The sequence below is a fragment of the Schistocerca piceifrons genome, chromosome 2 (genome assembly GCF_021461385.2).
Source record: "Schistocerca piceifrons isolate TAMUIC-IGC-003096 chromosome 2, iqSchPice1.1, whole genome shotgun sequence".
In the NCBI taxonomy this organism is placed as follows: Eukaryota; Metazoa; Arthropoda; class Insecta; order Orthoptera; family Acrididae; genus Schistocerca; species Schistocerca piceifrons.
The window spans coordinates 584,331,842-584,350,432 of record NC_060139.1 but is presented as its reverse complement, the minus strand read 5'-3'; the positions used below and the strand labels follow the sequence as shown (position 1 = coordinate 584,350,432).

At 42.8% G+C, this 18,591-nt stretch overlaps 1 protein-coding gene across 1 annotated transcript in view; it reads right to left on the bottom strand.

Moving 5' to 3' along the window:
* The window catches only part of LOC124775615 (galactose mutarotase-like), a 66,006-nt gene that overhangs the window by 10,564 nt on the left and 36,851 nt on the right, over window positions 1-18,591 (bottom strand). Inside the window, exon 4 of the mRNA XM_047250444.1 lies at window positions 9,019-9,190. Coding sequence (XP_047106400.1) covers window positions 9,019-9,190 — 172 coding nt within the window. The remainder of the gene's footprint in view (window positions 1-9,018; window positions 9,191-18,591) is intronic.

The window sequence follows — 18,591 nt, the reverse complement described above, 5'->3', positions numbered from 1 at the left end:
AAATCCGTCAACTGCACATACGGTTCACGTCCACGCTGTCGCGGCATGCTACCAGTGTTAAAGACTGCGATGGAGCTCCGTATGCCACGGCAAACTGGCTGACACTGACGGCGGAGGTGCACAAATGCTGCGCGGCTAGCGCCATTCGACGGCCAACACCGCGGTTCCTGGTGTGTCCGCTGTGCCGTGCGTGTGATCATTGCTTGTACAGCCCTCTTGCAGTGTCCGGAGCAAGTATGGTGGGTCTGACACACCGGTGTCAATGTGTTCTTTTTTCCATTTCCAGGAGTGTATTTGTAAACGAAGTCGACTTTTGTTCTTTACGAATCGAAAGAGTAATTTAGAGAAGTTTCAGGTTGTTCTTGTGTATTAGGTTGTGAAAATGGCTTTTGAAAAAATCTTGGCTATCTACCCCGGATTAACCCTATATTGTAAAAGTGTAGGAACTTGCAGTTAAGATAGATATCAAGTAGAATCTGTTCCTCTTCGCCATAGGAACCTGGAGGATTTTTTTCTGAAACTCTAGCATGACTACCACAGGCGCTAGAGAGATCGGTATGGAAAACCCGTGAGTATCACGTAGTTCTGAGCCTGTCACATAGTTAGGAAGTTTTACGGTAGTGTATGGGAAATAAAAGTCAGGTGAAGAATACTGTATTTTATTTTGGTGATGCGATAGTGCCGATTCCCTGTATCTTGTGAATGTTCATAGATAATGAACTGCCTTCAGCACTAAACGCAAGGCTGAATAAAGGTGTGGCTCAAATGGCTCTGAGCACTATGGGACTTAACTTCTAAGGTCATCAGTCCCCTAGAACTTAGAACTACTTAAACCTAACTAACCTAAGGACATCACACACATCCATGCCCGAGGCAGGATTCGAACCTGCGACCGTAGCGGTCACGCGGTTCCAGACTGTAGCGCCTTTAACCGCTTGGCCACACCGGCCGGCAATAAAGGTGTGATGTATGAAATGTTTTCTGTACCAAGCATGGTAGAATATCTGCTTTTTCAACCAAAGTCATTTTCATACATAGTTTGAAAGTCGCAGGAGGCCAAGGCACCACGAGACAGACATTGCACAATGCGTCATAAGCAACGGTGCAAAGCTGCAGCTACAGTAGGCAGTGCCAACAGGTACGTCAAATAATATAGACTGTCCTATCGTTCCATAAGTCGGTGGGGAATAGGTAAATCAGTGCCATCGATGGACAGTGTAATAAGTAACAGTAGAAGCAGCATGTAGCCTTACCAGTTACTGTATCAGTTCTGTGTCAGTCTGAAGTAAGGAGGAATAAGTGATGGATACGACTAGTGGCAAATGTACCCAGGAAGCATACTTCACCTTTTAGCAACAAATAATCATGAACAAATAGAGAGCATACAGGGTTTAGTGACCACAAGGATGTTGTTACTAGACTGAACTCCGCAACATCCAAACCCACAGATAGCAGTCTCAAAGTACATCTATTTGAAAAAGCAAATAAAAATTCGCCTGACTTCTTCCTAAGAGACAATCTCGACTGCTTCCAAATTAACAACGTCAATGTAGACCAGATATGGCTTGAATTCAAAGAAATAATATCGACGGCAGTTTAAAGATATATGCCAAACATATTAATAAGGGATGGCAATGTTCTCCCCTGGGACACATAACAGGTCGGAACACTGTTGCAGAAGCACGAAAAAAGCATACCAAAATGGAAAGAACGCAGAATTCCGAAGGCTGTCGAAGTTTTGCAGGAGATCGAAAGTTAGCGCGAACTTCAATGCAAGATGCTTTTAATAGATTCCACAGCGAAACTCTGTCTGAAATACGGCATGGAAATCCAAAGAGATTCTGGTCAAATGTAAAATTCACCAGCGGCAAGACACAGCCAATACTATTATTGTGCATTATCAAAGGTGATGTCACTGATGACAATGTTACTGAACAGAGTTACTAAACACGATTTTCCGAAACTTCTTCACCAAAGAAGACGAAGTAAATATCCCAGAATTCGAATCTAGAACAACCGCCAACACCAGTAACTTAGATGTGCTCGGTGTAGGCAAGCAGCTTATATCATCCAATAAAGGCAAAACTTCCGGTCCAGATTGTATAGCAGTCAGGTTACCTTCATAGTATGCTGATACAATAGTTCCATACTGAGCAATCACATACAACCGCTCGTTCTTAGAAACATCCATATCTAAAGACTGCAAAGTTCCCCAAGTCATACCACTACCTAAGAATGGAAATAAGTCATCCGCTGAATTACAGAGCCATATCACTAACGTAGATTTGCAGTAGGATTTTGGAACATATACTGTATTCGAATATTATAAATTATTAATTCCATTCACATCGAGATAGAACCAGTCGGCTATTCCAGTGATAAAGACGTCTGCTTTCCTAGCAGCAGCTGTCGCTGCGGCTAGTGTTTTTTTTGAGACGAAGACGAATGTAATGTATATGTGGGTGTGGTGCGAGAGCTTACGATCGAAAGCAGTATTAACTGTAATCACTGGTGGTCATCAAGATGGCGGCGATTTCCAGAGAGGCTCCTTGCTTTGAAGAAAGGTGCCAGAAGCGCTGGGATACCTTGCAGGGAGGTAGCTGGCGGTTCGCACCAGCCAACTAACGGCAGCCTAACAGATCTGGCGGCTTCCCTCAGAGTTTGCTTGTGAAACGAACATAGCTATTTCTAGAAACAAGCGTTTAGGGTGGCAATAGAAAATAGTGCCTACTCTGACAGTATTTTTTTTTCTTGCTGGGACCGAGTATTTAAATAGGATTCAGGAGAGTGATTCAGCCTTGCTTTTGTCGATGTTCTGGAGCAGTCAACACGTAGAGTCCTCATAGTCAGTGCTCATTACAGAGGATGTCGTGATAGGCAACATACTGGCATAAGTCTGGCTCTAAGGTCTCATACACTTATCGAAGTAGTAGAGACTTTGGTAACCGAGTTTGACGTTTACTGTTTATGATACATAAATTGTCCATGCGATTCACACGACGGGAAGAAACTGCCGGCCGCTGTGTGAACACGGCGAGATGATTGATAAGTGTCATGTATAGTTTTGGTATCTGAATCGATTGTGAGCGAGCAGCGATGTTGTAAAGCTGTATCACAGAAGTTAGGTTATTATCTTTGATGTGCGTGAAGGACAGTAGCAGATAGTGGTTAGCTGTGTTAAAGTGGGGAAGCAGTTGTAATGTTATATCTCAAATGTAAAGTCTCAATTTGTCGATGTGTTTAATTAAGATGATAATGTAAGCATAACTGATCTGAGAAGGAGGAAGTGTAACGCATTCTTTTATTTTTGTGTCTTATCATTTTCCATACTAATGCTTTATCTTTTCAAGAATGTTACACATAGGTCATACTATGCTTAATTTGTCATATATTTAGAGATAGATTGTAGAGTGCTTTGCAGTTTGTTATTACCTATACACAGTTCTATTGTACAGTAAGGCTTATTTTTCTTTGATGTTTATGGTGAACCTTAGTCTCGCAATTTTTTTACTATTAGCACATTATAATCCTATCCATTTACTTAACTGTTACAGACACACCTCGTGCTTGTACATGTTTCCTTTTTGCCATCATCTTACCATAATTTTGTTGAGGATTGACAAATCTATATACTTTAGCAGCTTAGTACAGTCAGCTGGATAAATACAGAAGTAAATGGTAAGCGTTCAGATAAATGGTAATGTGGCTGACACCAAGGCAAACCACGTATCGTGGTTTTGCAACTGATGAATTTTCAAAGTTTGTACTAATACATTTTTAACAGGTCTTCCCAGGTCGAGAATAGGTCAGGCACTGCCTTCGTCAGCAAATTGTATGATGTTTATCTTATTCTGTACGTGTTTTTTCCCCACAGGTTCACATTTTCGATTTGCTTCTTATGTAAGTTTACTCATTATTGTGGCCAAACTTTTCTTGTTGCGACATTGACTGACGCACGACGAATGACTTTAAATTATTTCTTTCCACATGTACTTTAGGACTAAGGCACTATGTAAACTTTCCTTTTACTCCTCGTGTCCTATTTGTTCCCGTAGTTAGTGGAGCTCTATTTTTCCCTTGTGCGTTCACTCTGCAGAGGTAGTTAGCCTAGATATTAATATAAATATTTCTTGTGTTAACGTAGAGATGTCCTTGCAGTCACATATAAAATATTTTCATAAACTATTTTATAGAACTGTGTTACTCATGTTACGGAATTTGACATACTTTGCTCTCGATATTTCACTGCATGAAATTGGATGTTCGCATGTCATTTGTATGTACCATGACATGTTGTACTTCGCAAATAGTTTTGAAAAACTGATTGTTTGCTTAGTTTCAAGCCATTTGATTAGTGTTAAGATGTACTGTATTCTGGTACTTTTTGTTCCATAAGGTATATCTTTCTCATTTTGTTTCTCGATATAACATATATGCTTGCTTTACCTTTGTATTTCATTGCCTGGATGTACCCTCTTGTTTTATACGAAGTGTTGTACTTAACTTGCACTCTGCATGAATATTGAAACATTTTCATTGGGGGCAGCTGTTAGTTCTCATAAGTTATTTTATCAGAGACTGTAGTCTCTTATACCCTGGCTTGTGATTAACCTGTACTGCACTTGAGGGTATACATACTGTGGATGTTGTTGTGGAGACATGTTTGTAATGTGTGGTTAGGTTCTTGCTACAGTGTGAATGGGCTATTTTTTTAGCACATTCTGAGTTTACAACCTCCTCATTACTGCTACTACCAAATTTTTCTGATGTCGGTGCCAGTAGTACTGCTTCTGCACTGGTCAATTATACCAAATATCTGATGAGAGTGCCAGTGGGTCTGCAAGATTGTCTCACTGTGCTTCTCTAACAATATTTATACTGGCATTTTCTGTGGGACTGCAAGATTTTCCCTCAATGTGTCATATACTTTGCCTACAAACTTGTGGTTGGCGGTTAATTAGAAGTTTTACTGCTCTGAGGACACTTTTTGTGCCATTTAGTTCACAAGCGTGTTGCAGCCTAGGGTGGTGATAAACATTTTCTTTCTACTTAGGACACTACTATGTGCAGTACATATTTGTATTCTATCGCTTCTATTTTGCTCTCTGTACTAACGGTCTACAAATGTAATGCAGTGTGCACTACTGTGAGTGTACCCTAATATTTAGCAAATGCTATACTTGTTACAATATGTTTATGTCCAGCAATGATTTGTACTTATTTCAGCTATGTCGAACAATAATTTTTACTTATTTTCTGTCACGCATATTTTTATTGTTACCTGTGTACTTTTATTGCATATTTAAATTTTTATACTCACCTTTCTACATATTTTTATCAGGATATTGTTTTTGTGAGGAAACAATTCCCCAGTCTCAGCAATGTCACTGACATCACCTCGCCTGTGAAATTTTGGTCTGCCGGGCCATAGGGTAATGATAGGTGTCATCTACAATTTTGGTATCTGAATCGATTGTGAGCAAGCAGCGATGTTGTAAAGCTATATCGCGGAAGTTAGACCATTATCTTCGGTATGCGCGAAGGGCAGTAGCAGATAGTGGTTAGCGGCGTTAAAGTGAGGAAGCAGTTGTAATGTTATGTTTCAAATGTAAAGCCTCAATTTATCGATGTGTTTAATTAAGATGATTATGTAATCGTAACTGATCTGAGAAGGAGAAAGTGTAATGGAATCTTTTATTTACGCTAAGAGGAATTATAAGGTAATTTTTTGAAGTCATTCTTTTATTGCTGCAGTGCCATTTTTCACCAAGCTATGTCTTACAAATTTTAATTGATCATGGTTTTCTCAAAAGTAGAAAAGGAACCAAGTGTGTTCTGAAAATATTCCGATTTGCAAGTAACAGAGAAATTATAGCACCTCACGAGTGTCTCTATGCAGATGTAGTAATTTGCAGCTTTAGCATAGCGGCGTGCAAGGCAGTGCAGTATTGCAACCCGTTAACCAGATTTGTGCAGAATAGAGGTAAGGACCAAATATTTTGATGTATATTTTATTCAATCAGGGCTAACTTATGTCACTCGGAGACAGATTTTTCTGTGTTGAGTATCAGCTTTAGTTTGCGGATCTGTGATCAGTTTTGCAAAACTAATTATCGTAGCTTTTATGTCAAAGTTCATTAGTCAGGCAGTTTATACTGTTCAAAATTCTTACAGTCAGACTGCTAACTTTTACAATATGAAAGACTTCCCTTTACTTTACGACAATTACTATTACAGTGCAGCTCTGCCTACTGTTTACGACAGTACAAGTTACATTACGACAGTTCATTTATTATTACAACTCACATCTTACAATCAGAAACAGTACTTCAGTCTTATTTTTATTTATTTAGATAACTTTCACGGTAAGGCACACAGGACAAGTAACAAGACATATTGCTCCACTGTTGCTATTCATTCCCAATACACTGTCCAGTTACATTAATACGACCATCTGTCAGAAGCCTGAATAACCCCCTTTTGCAGCGCGAGACATGCAAGAAGAGAGTCAATAAGGTTCTGGAATGTACTGACAGGGATGTGGAGCCATGTGGAGTCCACTGTCGTGGCCAACTGTGCTAGGTTTCCAGGTTGAGGATCCATGGTGTGAACAGCCCGATCGAGGTGGGCCCACAGGTTCCAGATTGGGTTTAAATTCTGGCACTTTTGTGGCCATAGGAGTACGGTAAACTCATCCTGGCCGCTCTTCTAACCACTCACACACATTGTGAGCTGTGTGACACATTGCATTGTCCTGCTGGTAGATGACATGGTGCCGAGGAAAAACAAGCTGCATGCAGGGGTGCACATAGTCCGCAAGGATAGATGCATACTTCTGTTCATCCACTGTGCCTTCCAGAATGGCGAGGCCACCCAGGGAACGCCAGAAAAACAGCCCCAGACCATAACGCTCCAGGACCATGTCGACCATTGTTGCAAGATGTATGCTTTGACATGTTTGACGCCGTACGCGCCAAAAGCCATCTTTCTGATGGAGCATAAAACGTTGTTTATCTGAAAAGACCACCAGCTGCCAAGCAGTGGATGTCCAATTGCAGTATCGCCGACGAACAGCCGTCAGCATGGCTGTTTGAACAAGGTGCCAGCTGTGGATGTCGATGTGCAGCAACGTTTGTTGTACGATCATTGAAGAGACACGTTTGGTAACTCCTTGGTTCATCTGGGCAGTCGGTTTCTCGATCATTGCATGTCTATTCGCTCATACACATTTCCACAGCCATCGTTTACCCTGTCATCTATTGTCTGTAGTACACCATAGCTGCCAGATTTTGGATTTCACCATTTGGTCATCCATGATATACCTTAACCACAACGCATACAAACAGTTTACATACTTAGCCCTTGGCCTGAAATCCATTGATCTTGCTCTTTTGGACGTCAGATAAATAGCTCCCCCCCCAAAGTGCTTTATATACTGTCCACTGCTAGTGCTGCCACCTGCTGTCTGTGAGCAATTATTGCATGTTGACATCAGTCAGTCAGCAGCAGCTGGCCAAGACACAAGCAGCAACACAGAAGCAATCGATTTTGTGACATTTTACGAGTTCCTGACCTATATAATTTCATCTGTGTGCTTTGTAGTTTAGTTCCTTGAATTTCTGCATGTTAAATTACTATTTAATACATACATTCTCATGTTTTCGTTTGTGTCGGAAAGTAAACCGATTTTGTGACGTAATACAAGTTCCTATTCAGAAGCGAATAATTTAGTCTCGCCTGAGTGCTTTTGTAGATTAGTTTTTGAATCTCTGTGTGTTAATCTAATTTATTAGGCACAGTTCTTGTCTTTTCGTCTGTGACTATAGCAGAGTTCCACAGCACCTGTCGATAGTCCTTTGTTTGTCTGTGTAATGTACTTCCCCATGGCCTTTAATATGGAGAGTGTCTGTGATTGCTGTGCACATATGCAAGCTGAGTTCGTGACACTTCGCTCTCAGCTCCAGGCTGTGATGGCTTCGCTTACACGGGTTGAGGGCACAGTGGATGGGCATTACTGGTGTGTGCCGGCCATAGGGATTCAATGGATGTCCAGCACGACCCTAAAGTTCGCTGATTGGTCCACATCGGTGGCCAACCCAGTTACTGCTCGTACTGAGGCTGACACATCACCTGTGGTAGAATGGCAGGTCGCCTCAGGGCATCGCAGGTGGCGAAGACTTCCCAGGAGGCTGAACTTAAGGTTCCAGTTGCTTTCTATGGCTGACACTGTCCCTCAGACAGATGCTGTCGCTTGTACCATTTCAGAGGAAAACTTTCAGCGTCCAAGATCTGCACAGTCGCAGAAGATGTTGTTATTGGTATTTGGGAGTTCCACTGTTAGGCCTGTTATGGGGCCCCTTAGGGACATGGCTGCCAAGGAGGGGAAGAAAGCCAATGTGCACCCCATGTGCATACCAGATGGAATCATTCCAGTCCCATCTACTTTGGTTCTGTTCATGATATGCAAATAACTTTTACAGTGGCAACATGGTTTATTACGGATGGTCCTTGACATTTTTATATTGAACCTATAAGCACACAAATACACAAGGCGCACCAGCTGAACGTTCCGAAAATTACAGTCACATTAAGGGCGAATGTACGTGGACGAGGGCCGAGAGCAGGTAGGTCGAGACGAAAAGTATCCGTTTATAGTCCGACGGGTCGGGTGACCCCCTTGCCAACCATAGCCGCAACCCATCCGACATCGTGTGTGTAGACGCCGCCGACTACTTGGCGTGCGATACCTGGCCGTACTGACGTAGTGTGGTCTGGCAGAAAGCATTCGCAGTACAAGTAGGGGGCTCACCGGTAGAAACGACAAACCTGAACCACGAATTCAACCATGTGCCCATCGCGCGTACACTGGCGTGCGGATCGGCGGACCGGCGTATGGCGGCCTTTAGTGAGCAGGTAGTCTCCAGGAGTACTGGGAGCAAATTTCGCAGATTTTCGTACGGGCACAAATTTCACTGGGTGCTATTTTCGTATATGTGTTACGAACATTGTTCCACTTGCCTCCTTGTAGAAGTGTCCCTCGGGCGCGGGCTCCGTCCGGCCGACATCGTCCCCTGTACCCGCACCCTGGTCCATCACCCACGGAGGCGACAGGTCCCAGAAGGAGTACACGCGCGCAGCACAGTGGTCTGACCGCACCTCTACAGCGCGGCCCGACATCGGGTGCTCCAGCCTGCGCAATTAATTAGGGGATTGCTGATACGAAGGTTGAGAATTTTGAAGAGTAAAAAGAGAAAAAAGCAGAATGTAGAATATAGGTGATAATGAATGGGCAAATGGTGGCGCTATCTACAAACGATGGGGACATTAAAACTCAGTATAGAATATCAGGACCTGCAAGAGCAGCTGAACGGAATGGACAGTGTCGTGAAAGGAGGATATAAGATGAACATCAACAAAAGCAAAACGAGGATAATGGAATGTAGTCGAATTAAATCGGGTGATGCTGCGGGAATTATATTAGGAAATGAGATACTTAAAGTAGTAAATGAGTTTTGCTATTTGGGGAGCAAAATAACTGATGACGGTTGAAGTAGAGAGGATATAAAATGTATACTAGTAATGGCAAGGAAAGCGTTTCTGAAGAAGAGAAATTTGTTAACATGGAGTATTGATTTAAGTGTCAGGAAGTCGTTTCTGAAAGTATTTGTATGGAGTGTAGCCATGTATGGAAGTGAAACGTGGACGATAAATAGTTTAGACAAGAAGAGAGTAGAAGCTTTCGAAATGTGGCGCTACAAAAGAATGCTGAAGATTAGATGGGTAGAGCACATAACTAACGAAGAGGTATTGTATAGAATTGGAGAGAAAAGAAATTTGTGGCACAACTTGACGAGAAGAAGGGATCGGTTGGTAGGGCATATTCTGAGGCATCAAGGGATAACCAATTTAGTATTGGAGGGCAGCGTGGAGAGTAAAAATTGTAGAGGGAGACCAGGAGATGAATACACTAAACAAATTCAGAAGGATGTAGGTTGCAGTAGGTACGGGGAGATGAAAAAGCTTGCACAGGATAGAGTAGCATGGAGAGCTGCATCAAACCAGTCTCTGGACTGAAGACCACACACACACACACACACACACACACACACACACACACACACATAGAATGTGGGTGTCTAGAATCTTCACAGTGGTACGATGTTGTGGGAAATGACGCCTTCTCCAGAAAATACTGCTTAATGTCTTAGTCATGGCGTGGTCAAATGATTATTAGATTGCGAGAACAATTTCCACTATATATACCAAAAGAGTGATGGAAAAAGAGCTTCGTATACTTGCTAATTGTTCTCATATTTATAAAAGAACTACGCAATTAAATCCGGGAAAAGTAAATTGTTCACCTTTCGTGTCAACTGAAAATCTGTGCCACCTCTGAATGTGAATCAGAATGTCCTACCAATCATAAGCTAAATCACTTTGACCACCCATGACCATCTCTAGGCTTCACGCAAGCCATCAACGTCAAAGAAGTTTCTCTCGAATTTTCGAATACTTACACCCAAACCTCAAGATGTCAGACACTCAGATCTGTACCAAACGTTGTATGTCGATAGATTATCGACCAAAATACCGATTTAGTTCGTGCTACGGAGCACAGAAAAAAGTATCTGTGAGCGATTAATTTGCAGACCTCGCGTCGGTGAGTTGGTTGAGCGTGAGACTGTCGTACCGAAGGTCCCACGTCCAAGCCCCACTGCTGATAATTATTTGTTTTTAACGGTTTACGCGTGAAAATGTTATATGGGAGTACATTTTCCTGACATGTAAAAGGACTTTTTGGAGTTTTTGGCGATGTTCTTTTGGCAGTCTACTTTCGCTTCGTCAGTTGAAAGCAGTAAACCTATGGAGTACATTCATATGGATAGGTTTGGTGTTATGTCGCACGTGTGTCTGCTACTTTCAACTACCGAAGCGGACGCAGACTGACATTGCTACAAACTCCCAAAATCCCTTTTAAATGTCTGGAAAATGTTCTCGCACAAACAGTTTCACGAGTAAACAGGGAAAAGAAATTGTCATCAGTGGGTGTGAAGGCGGGACCTTAGATACGATGACCTCACGCTCTACCAACTGAGCCATACTTGATCTACAAAACAATTGCTCACAGATACACTTTTCCTGTGCTCCGTAGTCCTAGTATTACTTTTAATTACCATTTGCGCATTTTCTAGTGGACGACAGCACATGGCACGAACTAAATCTGTGTTTTGGTTGATACTCTTTCGACGTACGACGTTTGGTACCGTTCTCAGTGTTTGACATCTGGAGGTTTGGGTGTAAGAAACGTTCCTTTCTCCCATTCTAGAACCTTCCGTGGCATTACGCGAAATCACACTCGCGGCCTTTGCCTGAATTCACAGTTTGTTGATGATGTGTAAAGTACGAAACCGATGACGCGGCTTACTGCTCCGTGGTTTTAATCTGAATCATCTTTGGCTGACCCGGATTAATTGTCTACTGTACCACATTGTCTAGTCACATGAAATAAGGGTCGTCAGCCTCACTTTGCTTAATAATTAAAAACGCTCTTCCTACTTCATTATCTTCAGCTAAGATTCCTAAACTCGTACCGCCCAGATAGCTGAGCTCTTCACTCATCGAAAATGTCCACACTCATTACTCCACAGCTCTCACTCAGAACAACAAGAAAACGTCTAAGCAGCAATCGACGCCCACGCACGGGAACGCACTTTTGAATACTTTCCGTACCGGAAACTTAACTCCGTTGATCGCAGATGTACTCCTCACTCAAGAACTCCGAAATAATAACTACATTAAAACACAAACTACGCCCCAGAGAGCCCTTGACTCGCCGCCTCAACCACGCGAGGGCTGGTCTCTCCACTTCTTCACGAAATTGTTTAAAATGTCAGTTTTGCAGCCATCAGGAAACGGGAGCGAAACTAGACACCGACATTGTCCATTTACCTGCTCCTGCTTACAGCGCTTCTGAAAGTCACTGCCATCCAACAGGATGTTAACAACCCCTTCTGTATCGGCCGTCATGGAGAAACTTCGATCCACGTGAAACCAACCGCTTAGAAAGATTAGGGAAAATCCATCCCATTCTCTTCAAGATGAGAAAACCTCCTTCCCCCAGCCGTAGGAAACTGACTGAAGTATTACCACACCGAAATAGAGCTACAGCACCTGGGCAGCTTGGAAGTGATATGTTACACCTATAACCAGAGGTTCTCTAGCGAGGTTTTTTAGAATAACGGTCTCTATCATTCTGTCTGTGGTTACCGTATTTTTCCGGGCGGCATAACTATCGTTAAATACGAAGAGTAGTCATAAAGTTTTAATTATCACACCGAAAAAGTGAGGCCCTAACAATGAAACGTGGTGAGGATATGGGTGCTTCTCACCATATTCATCTTTCAATGCGTTACATTTTCCCCAACGATGGATGACTTAGTGGAGGTAGCAGTTGTAGAAGTCCGTATTTTCGCTGTACAGGAAACGGACCACCTCAAAAATCACCTCGTCGTCATTCTGGAAGTGCCTGCCAGAGGATGATTTGTGCATACGAGGAAAGTGGAAGAAGTCAGTGGGTGCCATAGCAGGAGGACACTGAGGCGTGGTCAAGGAGCGTAAACACTACCCTGGACAGCTCTCCGCTACGCTTCGTCTTGGCAACCTCCTGCACTGGCACCGGTAGATTTCGGTAGTGTACTCCTGTATCCTCCTGCCACAGTGTGCCTCTTATGAGCGTAATCTATTATAGTGGATCGGTTAAATGCTAGTTGAAGTTCCTTATTAGTTGTTAACTATCCATGTGATTGCAACTAAAAAGAAGTAAAACTATTGGCTACGCTAAGGTTGGTTTGAGCACAGCAGTGCTTTACAAGGCATACTCGTATTGGAGGTGAGTTTCCTCCGACCTTCCATGTGTCATAGATCTGTCCTAGACAGTCAGTTGCAAGGGCACCTGCAATCTCACTACCAAATGACTCTCAGAGGTGAAGGAAGTCATAAATTATAAAGAAAACATAGGACCGAAGAAGGATTGAAACACAGAACCTGTGGATTTGACGTATTTTTTTTAATACATATTTTTCTTCGAAGGGGATCCTTTACGGTTCTACGTCTCATCCCGCGCAGGAGCCAACTAATCTTCTCTGCATCATTTCAGATTTTTTTTAAAAAAATATTTACCTCCGAAGCCAGTACTAGATCCACTAATTAACCGCATTGAATCATTAGTTACCGATCACTGATAAGCCAAAACATAATGACCACTGCCCTCCGCGAGTTTAGATATCGCCCTGGTGGCGTTGCGGCAACATGACACGGTAAGGAAAGTTAATAAGTGGATCAAAGACGGATAGGGAGTCATTCCAGCGACAACGCGGGCCGCAAATGGGGAAATCTACTGACATAAACGACTATGACAAAGTGCAGATTATTATTACTCAGGGCCTGTGAACGGATATCTCGAATTCTGCGTGGTTATTCAAATGTTCACGCACTACTGTAGTGAGCATTTATGAAAAGTGGTAGAATGACAGTGAAACTACCACTGGTCGGTAAGTGGTTGGACGTCCACGACTCGTCACGGAAAGTGGGATTTGGAGGCTCGTCTGCTCTGTAAAGCAGTATAGGTGGCAATCTGTGGCATCTCTGCCGAAAGAGCACAAGGCTGGTGTACGTATAAATGTTTCGGAGCACCCATTTCATCGTACATTGTTGAACGTGGGCCTCCGCAGCAGATGTCACCTACGTGCTCACGTGTTTGCCCCACGACATCGTCAATTACGATTTCAGTGGCTTCGGGATCGTAGAGATTGGACCGTGGATCAATGTATACGTGTCGACTCGTCGGAGAAATCACGTTTATGCTACATCAGGTCAATGGTTGTCTCCACAAATGTTGTCATCCACGTAAACGGCGATGCGATACGTGCACCGCGCCAATGACGTAGGCTGGTGGGGACAGTATTATGCTATGGGAGACGCTCGCATCATGGGACCTGTGGTAGCAATGGAAGACACGCTGACAGATGTGAACCATCTGCACCTCCTTATGCTCGATGTCTTCCCCTCCGGCGATGTCATATTCCAGTAGGATAATTGTCCGTATCTCAAAGCGAGAACCGTGCTACAGTGGTTTGAGAAGCATGATAGCGTGCTCACGTTGATGTCTTGGCCACGAAATTCGCTTGATTTGAATCCAATGGAACTCGCTGGGGTGGCTATCAGGCACCATCGCCGCGTACAAAGATCAGCTGCCAGTTGTTTAGGGAAATTACACGAGTTGTGAGTGGACGTCTGGTGCGACATACCTCCACAAACCTACCAACAAACTTCGAATCCGTGATACGCAGAACCGGTGACGTATTGCGTTCCAAAGATGGACCAACAAGTTATTATGCACGTGGTCGTAATGTTTTGGCTCGTCAGCGTATGTAGTAGTGGTGGCTGTAAGAGGAAAGGAATGTCTTGTGGTTTAGCTTCTTCTGGTTTCGTAAAACTCCCAAAGTTTTGTTCAGAATGAGAGTTCTCACTTCTTGATTTTGATTAGTAACTAGATACTTATCGTGTGAAAGGACAATAAGCCTTGGGTATTGATACCATGAATGTATAATATGGAGAATTGTCACGACGCCACAAACTTGAAGCCGACGTCTTCTATGTTAGTAGTCCCAAATATTCGCTTCCAGTGGAAGTTTTTTGATAAAAACTACCAGCTTGCGTTATTAACAGGTGTACTAGGCGTTCTGATTGTAGCCTAAAGAGTGGAGGAACCACATTTCATTCGTAGGTGGACTCGTTCAAGCGATATTTTCTTTTCTATACATAAATTTTAGTTGTGCTAATTACTTTTACTGTAGTGGTTTTATTTCTGTAATTTGACATTAGATTTGCCGTCAGTACAGCTCGAAGAGCACTCGGGTTGAACGCTATGAGAAGGAAATACTGCAAACCGTCCAAACATAGCAAGGTATGTTCTCAGTATTTTAGCAAAGAGGTGATAGACATAACATCAGTATAGTCATTTATACTAAGGAAACTGCTGGATTATGAAGGCAGCCCTTTTTATATCACATACTTCACGTTCTCGTAATTCGAAACGTGTAACAGAATGAAAGTTACATTAACGAGGTCAAATTCATCGTATTACTGGATCAAATACGCCTTTAAAACGTCTAAAAATGCCTTCCTCACGCTATGTTATTCACAAAGCACTGTAATATTTACTAGTTAAACAACTGTTGCGCAGACACAACAGAAATTAAGAACGAGCAGCAACTGTGATCAGTAACCACCTCATGTGCAGCGGTTACTAACACGACGGCGCCGGCTTCAAAGCAATGCAGCCGAAGTCTCTAGCGCCACCTCCCCTTATTATACTTCCATGACTGATATACACAAAGACGCTTACATCTTTTACTTGACGTAACGTTGATATGTGTGATCTAACTTGTTGTAAACTCATATTACAATGAGCTCTATGATTGTAAATACAGGGTTTTGTTGGACTGGAATCACTGCGTAGCACTGACATCACGACGATAAGAAGCCGTGTTTTACTGTGCGTAAGACACTTGCACTCTTACAGCTGTTATGTTAACGCGGCAGCATTTACAAAACAAACGCTTTATGGAAACACGGTCACAGAGTTGCTCCGACGCCAGCTCTGGACTCGCAGAGTCATCAACACGCGTTAAGAATCACTCGGCGACCGCGTGCAGTGTTTATCCGTTAACTGGCGCTCGCTGTGCGCTAATGACTTGCCCGCTGTCTTATCCCGGAGGCCAGCGCTACTGCCGGCGAGGTCTCAGGCACTTATCAGCAAGCGGCTGCGGCCTCGCACGCATAATGCAACCGTAAAACGTTTTCTAATCACAGATTTATTTAGAAGGATCTGTAGATTGTGCGGGCTTTCAAATAAAAAAAATGTGGCCCTCAACTACGTACCCTCAGACCCAGCGTTGAAATATTAAAAGTTTTGGCTGGTTTCGTTGTCTAGGGGGTGGGATTCGTAGTTGCCGCATTTCATCCCGAATACTGCTGAGTCTACAGTATACGATATGAATACACACCCGAATCGAATGGTCGAAGGTTCCTATCACTCAGCAATAGCGAATTTTGAATGTAACACAAAAATTCATAAATGAAAGACTGCAATTAAATAAAATCTGCAGGTCCTATTTTAACGACTTTAAATGATTAGTACGATGGCAGAATTACTTTTAAGAATGCCGTTTATTTCTGCAAAACACTTATTGGTGTCGATGGTCCAGCAATTAAATGAAATGTAAGTTGAGTAACAGGGAAACAATAGATTCCTACTTCACGTAATTAATTATGAGCAACAATATAACTCTCGAGATATTCACTTCTAAACGCATACTACGTCTTCACTGCAGAAGCCACGGAAATCTCACAAGTGTGCAAGTCGGCACTCCGAAGTATTTCTATCTCCCGCGACCACGCGCAAACTTCTCAACACTCTTCAAGTATTCCATGAGACCCTCCGTCGCGCCTTCCCGTCCAGAACTCCCCCGTCCTGTGCCACCTGATGCTACTCCCCCACCTCCATACAGTCTCTCCATTGACTTCGGTAGTCGCCTACCATAGTATCGAGCGCTGTGATTGGCTAAAGCGCTCCCACCATGTCTCCAAGCTAACGCACACTCACAAACATATTGATTCTAACACACAATATTAAATACATAAACAAATTAAATAAACGTACATCAAAGGAATAGAAACAAAAGTAGGCCAGTAGCCTAATGTGTCTGACCTTTCTACAACACAGTCAATATTTGACCAATTTCTTCATGAATAGCACACATCGGATATAAACAAAGACATAGACAAATAAACGTATTTATAAGCATGCTGCTACCGTTTTTTCGTTTAACTGCGAAGTACTTATGCCCTGATGCGATCAAAAGTAATCGGCCACTTTAACCTCTAATAACTCGTGTAATATTCAAGTTACATGCCTGAAATTCATGCCAATTTAGATTTACATTAATAGCTTTCTAAAGACACATCGATCGACTAAATCGGATGAACCGTTTAGATTTTGGAAATTCGTTGCTGGGTGTTACTTGTATAATTTACAGTCAGAGACTAAACTTTAAACTAATAAAGATATTGAAAATATGATTACACCATCAGAATTGTCGTGCAAATAATGATAATGTATATGTTTCTTTTTAAGGTATCGTGATTCCTCTGGCTGTTATTAATTTTTACATGAACTGTGAAATGTCTGCCATTATGGTTTCACTAAGTCCGCCCTCTTTGCCACGCCCGGCATACAAATCTCCATCATCGACACAAAGCACAGTCCTCGACACAGCATCAACATGGAATTCCCAGCCACGTGGCCCGCATGTCGTGGTCGTGCGGTAGCGTTCTCGCTTCCCACGCCCGGGTTCCCCGGTTCGATTCCCGGCGGGGTCAGGGATTTTCTCTGCCTCGTGATGGCTGGGTGTTGTGTGATGTAGTTAGGTTTAAGTAGTTCTAAGTTCTAGGGGACTGATGACCATAGATGTTAAGTCCATAGTGCTGAGAGCCATTTGAACCATTTTGGAACCCAGCCACGTGATTGGCCTGGACCACGCGCTGGGGCTACTTCGGCCAACGTTCGGCACCACGCGGTTGCTGACGAGCCCCAGCTTGCCGAGCAGCCTGTCCATATCTAGAAATTTTCAGGGCGCCACAATTCGCCCGTTACGTCACAATGGCAGTTGGAAGGTTCCAAATTTGACGTAAAATATCCTTATTCCAACAATTCGTATATCCCAGTTTTCTGACTGCCAAAGCTCCTTGCAGTGTTCCTTTGTGACCGGGCACGTAATTTTTGATGTAGCAGATCCAGAAGACTGGGGAAGTGATCGATAGTTACCGTTTTGCCATTTGCAAAACATGTCATTTAGAACAGTCCGTTCTCCGCCCAAGAAAACACTGGTGATACCCTAGCAGGTAGATGTAATCATTTTATTTTATTTACTGATGTGACGCCTATTACTTAAACTGTTGCTTCGTCTCTGCCGTGAAGTGATGGATCCACGACTCATTGGTACTATGAAATTAAAAACCGGTTGAATTCTTTTTTGTCAGTATTTAACGAAGGTAACGTCCACCGTGACCACAGTTTCTTCAACATTTTCTCTGCATTTTTTTCATTTGGTACTTAAATGGCAACAACTATTTCATGCACCGTTATTTACGATATTGTACACTTTCTTGCTGTCTTAGTCTCTTGTTGCAGTTTTAGGATATTCTTCGCATGGATCATCTTCTACCTCTACATACATGCTCTGCAAACCACTGTGAAATGTATGGCAGAGGGAACGTAGCATGGTACTACGTGTTCAGTTTTTTTCCCGTTCCAATTGCATATGGAGCGCTGGAAAACAGTACTGCTTCTGTGCCTAAGTGGATGCCGTAATTAGTTTAACTTTGTCTTCACGAGAGCCCTTCCCAATATCCTGCCAATGAACCGAAGTCTGTATCCTGCCGTATCCGAGCTCGTTCCATTTCATATCTCAACAAACTGTTATACTCCCCGAGTCATAGAATACTACGTTTGTTTCGTTTAGTGAAGCA